The sequence below is a fragment of the Nicotiana attenuata genome, unplaced genomic scaffold, assembly GCF_001879085.1.
Source record: "Nicotiana attenuata strain UT unplaced genomic scaffold, NIATTr2, whole genome shotgun sequence".
Classification (NCBI taxonomy): domain Eukaryota; kingdom Viridiplantae; phylum Streptophyta; class Magnoliopsida; order Solanales; family Solanaceae; genus Nicotiana; species Nicotiana attenuata.
In genome coordinates this window covers 94,532-99,014 of record NW_017673431.1, presented here as the reverse complement: position 1 = coordinate 99,014, position 4,483 = coordinate 94,532, and the positions used below count along the sequence as shown (strand labels likewise).

Sequence of the window (4,483 nt, the reverse complement as noted above, 5' to 3'; positions counted from 1 at the left end):
ATGCGATTTTTACTTAAATTTGTTTGGGCTTCTCATGCAGACTTCAAGCCCAAATGAAAGGGGCCCACCAAAGAGAGAGAGAGAAAAGTATCAAAAAGAAAGAGAGGAAAAATTACACCGTATAATCGTTCCCAAATATAATAGCCGTCAAATATATATATTTTTTATATTAATTTTTAATATACATATTTCATACATATTCTATGTATATTTTGCTAGCAAATGTAATTATTTTCTTCCCACCGGCCAAATGTGTAACTTGCACTAAAAATATCCAAGATCCCAGATGTGGGTTGCAAAATCAATTTTTAGAATACAATAAAAGGATTTGTTTAAGGGACAAGCAATGATCATCTATATGAAAATTACATTAGAACATCCAAAATCTCAGTTCAAATATTTTGAACTATAGAAAAAATAATGACAATTTGTAACATAAATTTTCCATAATTGAATGAATCAACCATGACTTGATCCACTAAATTTCCCAGAACTTCCAATTAATCCCTCTCTTCTCAACTTCTCTTCCTTTGCTTTTCTACAAAAAACAACCCAAGAATTCACTTCTAAAGCCACAGAAATACCAATCAATGTTGACAAACACAAACAATAAGCCAATTTAGTATAAGACTTTCCTTCTCCCATTACTTCAAATCCTTGAAAAACATTCACAATACCTAAAACCACACAAGCATAACCCACAAAATGATGATAAGATTTCCAATATCTCCTAAATTTATTTGTCGTCTTAGGCCTAAAAAACAATGCCAATGTTTGTAACATGCCCAAACTAAACGTCGTGATCCCAAGTTTTCGATGTAGTCCATAAACTCTCCCAGGTGAAAGTTGCCCTAATCGAATTCCAAATCCAAATCCAACAGTTCCAAGTAAAATTCCTGATAGTTGTATCCCTGCATGTGCATAAAACCATGCAGGTCCTAGTGATTCTACGTGCCTTAAGTAACGCGCTGTGACCGCGCCTATAGGAAGAATAATTCCCCAAGAAATTGCATTTATAGCCCCATGAATATATTTTAGTGTCATGAAATTGTTATGATATTTTGCTTCTGAACCAGAAAGGACATCAATTGTGGCTATTGAAGAAAGATCGTTGATTGTAGTAGGATGAATTGTAGGCGAATAGCCTTGGACATATAATCCACGGTTCCAAACAAAGTGTATATTTTTGGTCTTGTTTGTAACAAGTTTTAACGTGGCATAAATTTGAATTGTAGCACCATTATGTATAGTAGCCATTTTTCCACCATATAAAGTAGATGAAGAAGTAAGGAGATGAATATCTAGAGGACGTGAAAGAAGTGGATTTTTTTGCAATTTGACTGATGGATCAATTATGTAAGGTAAAAGAACAAGTTGGCCTGAGTTTGGATCAGGAAAAGCTATTAATGCACGAGTTCCAGTCATTTCAGGAGAAGTAGGATTAATTCCAAAACCAACCCAACCAGAAGGAGAAATAAAAGAACCAAAAAAGACAATATCAAGAGTGGCATTATGGGGATGAAAAGTCCAAGAAATAGAGGCATCTTGAGAAGGGAGTGGCATACATTTTTCAAATGTTTTTGTTGATGTTGAGGTTGTGCAATGGGAGGAAAAGACTATTGTAAAGGGAAAAGAAGAGAGGAAAAGGAGAAAAATGAAGAAGGGAAACATGATAGTGAATTGGGAGTGTGATGAAAATGGTTGGATGAAAGGAATTAAAGGAGGGATAGATCTTTTGGTACTCACTTTGCCATAGAGGTTTTGTTAATTTGATATGAAGCTTGTTGATGAAGAATAATTTGAGTTCTTTATCATGCTTGGGCACTAGTCCTAAATGAATCATGAGGGAATTAGCTTTATTAATTTAAGCTTAGCTTTGAAGCAAAGAAACTTGAATATACACCAACAAACAACAATGATAAACTCAATATAATCTCACAAGTGGAGTCTAGGGAAAGTAGTATATCTGTATCAGGGGCGAAGCTACATTATCCGAAGGGCGGTCAATTGATTACGTCGAAATATTACACTGTGTATATAGATAAAATATTAAATTTTAGAGGTGTATAATTTATACTAAACGCCCTTTTTTGGGGAATTTATTTCACTTCTTTCAAGTTTAAACACCCTTGCGAAAATTTCTGGCTTTGCCACTTGTATGTACGCAGACCTTACCTCTACCTTGTGAAGGTAGAGAGGCTTAATTAATTATTATAAGCGATGCGTACCGTTCACTTTGAAAAATTTAGTATAACATGAGTTTAATTTTTATGTACTGACGGGTAAAAGAATTTTTATAACAAGATTAGATATTCTAGTTGGGGAATGCTTAGCTTTAAAGTCAAGGGAAAACTGAACTAACATGGTATACATTTTAAACAGATCAGATTTTGGACCCATAGACCATGATGTTATGATGATAATGATAAGAAAGCTACTATTCTACTATATGTCTTTTATTTGAATCAAGAAAGCAAATGTAACTCATTTAAAGGGTTTGTGTCACTTTATATGTAGCTTTAATCATTTCTACTAGCTTTCCTTCCAGCTGTTAGAAGTCAATTTCTAGTAGAGCAGTGCGTTTGGTGCGGTGCCAACCACAAATGTAACAAAAAATGGGACGATAATTTAATTAGAAAAAGTCAGGTTATACTTACGATTTACCTAAATGATCAAGTAAATAAAGCTAGTTATAACGGGATTGGAGAACACATTATGTATTTTTGCACAGTCGAGTAAAATAATTAGGATAAACAAAATAAGTATCTGTTTTCCATTATGATATTTTACCCAACATAAATATGAAGGGGAAAAAAGGCAAGTACTACTTATGTTGATAAATTCTTGGTCCTATATTCACCAGTAGATCAAATATTTGTGTCAGTACAAGGATAAGTGAGAAGGCTAAGTATGTATTGAAATAAGTATGTAATTTTTTTTACATGTATTTTCTTATTATGATCAATTAAACTTTTACTATAATCTTTAGGCGAAATGGCTTCCTGGCCACTTAAACTTGCATCAGTTTGTAAAGCCGATATATGAACTCTTGGGTTTCCCATTTGAACATCTTTACTTGAAAAAATGGCTACTAATAAACACTTGTAATGGTGCGTGTTGTTCAATTGTTGCTGACATGGATTCAATTTAATATTTTGTATAGCCACATCATCCATTCATTCACATTTTGTTGACACCTGTATATTCAAGGTTATCTAGGGATTTAATTAGTCACCCGCAATTATAGCAAAGACGAACATATACAACTACTGCCACTTGCATTTTCCGATTAAAAACCATCTCAGCATCCCGTCGCCTGCGACTGGCCAAAAGGGCAGCTGCTAATAGGGAAGATGAACACAGACATAACAGCATCGACAAAGCCGGAATACCCAGTTATAGATCGAAACCCACCTTTTACTAAGACTTTTGCCAATTTCAACACCCTTGATTACCTCCATCTCACCACCAGCTCCGACATCTCCATCACTGTCGGCTATCTCTCCGGTAAACTCCTTTCTCTGCTTTACTTTTTCAATCAAATCTTATTAATCAACTCTTAAACCAACCAAAACCCTAAGAAAAACCCCGTTAACAAATCATTGACCCAGATCAAATATCTAGGATCCATGTCTGATCCATCGAACACCACCCTCTTTCTTCTTTACTTTTTTTCACCGCCCAAACCTAAATAAAAAGTGCCAGTATATAGAAAGCAAAGGTTATAGAAATTTGAAGTATTATTCAGCTTGATTGCATTGAATTGAAGTTGGACCAAAACGAATTACAGTAAGAAGCTAAAATAAAAAGATAGAAATTGGGGAACCCTAGACCGAACATGAAAGAAAAGAGAGTATGTGACTGAAGTCGATCGAGGGTATGGGGATATCTTAATTATGTATGTGGCAGTTACGTACAGAAGGGGGGGGGGGAGAAGGGGAAAGGGAAAGGTCTCTTTTTTTTCCTTTTTTTTTCCGATCTAATTTATATTTTATTTTGATTCTCATATTTTTTAATAAAAACAATACATTCCACGCGCCTTTGCAGCGTGATTTGCGCACAATTTAGCCATGTCAGCTGTGCTGCTTCCACATAGGCATAGTCAACGGTCAAATGTGTTTATTAGTATCCGTTGCATCAAGTTGGGTGTTCAAATGGGAAAAGTGAAAGTTCATGTATCGGTTTTTAAAAGCCCTACAAGTTTAAGTGGCCAGGAAGCCATTACGCCTAATATTTAATACATCTTTATTAATGAAAAAATTATGCTCTTGGATTGTTTAAAGATAACTAACTTGAGACTAAATTAAAGAACTTTTACCCTTTGTATGTGTTGACAATACTGGGCCACTTGACAGCAGCTAAGAGAATTAACTATTGGGCCTCATTGTTTCATACTTGGTTTGGGCCTTTATGTATACCCTGCCCATTTTCATTTAGTCATTCATTTTTGTATATACACGAACATTCTGGACAGAACACAATA

At 34.7% G+C, this 4,483-nt stretch overlaps 1 protein-coding gene across 1 annotated transcript; it reads right to left on the bottom strand.

Annotated features, from left to right (window-relative positions):
• Window positions 1–271: 271 nt before the first annotated feature.
• Window positions 272–1,833, bottom strand: LOC109216374 (cytochrome b561 and DOMON domain-containing protein At2g04850). The gene has a single exon (XM_019380524.1). The coding sequence runs from the start codon at window positions 1,669–1,671 to the stop codon at window positions 460–462; it is 1,212 nt and encodes a 403-aa protein (XP_019236069.1). The 5' UTR covers window positions 1,672–1,833; the 3' UTR covers window positions 272–459.
• Window positions 1,834–4,483: the final 2,650 nt, after the last annotated feature.

Coding starts and splice junctions, on each gene's coding strand:
- LOC109216374 (XM_019380524.1), bottom strand. CDS start 1,671: ATGTTTCCCTTCTTCATTTTTCTCCTTTTCCTCTCTTCTTTTCCCTTT.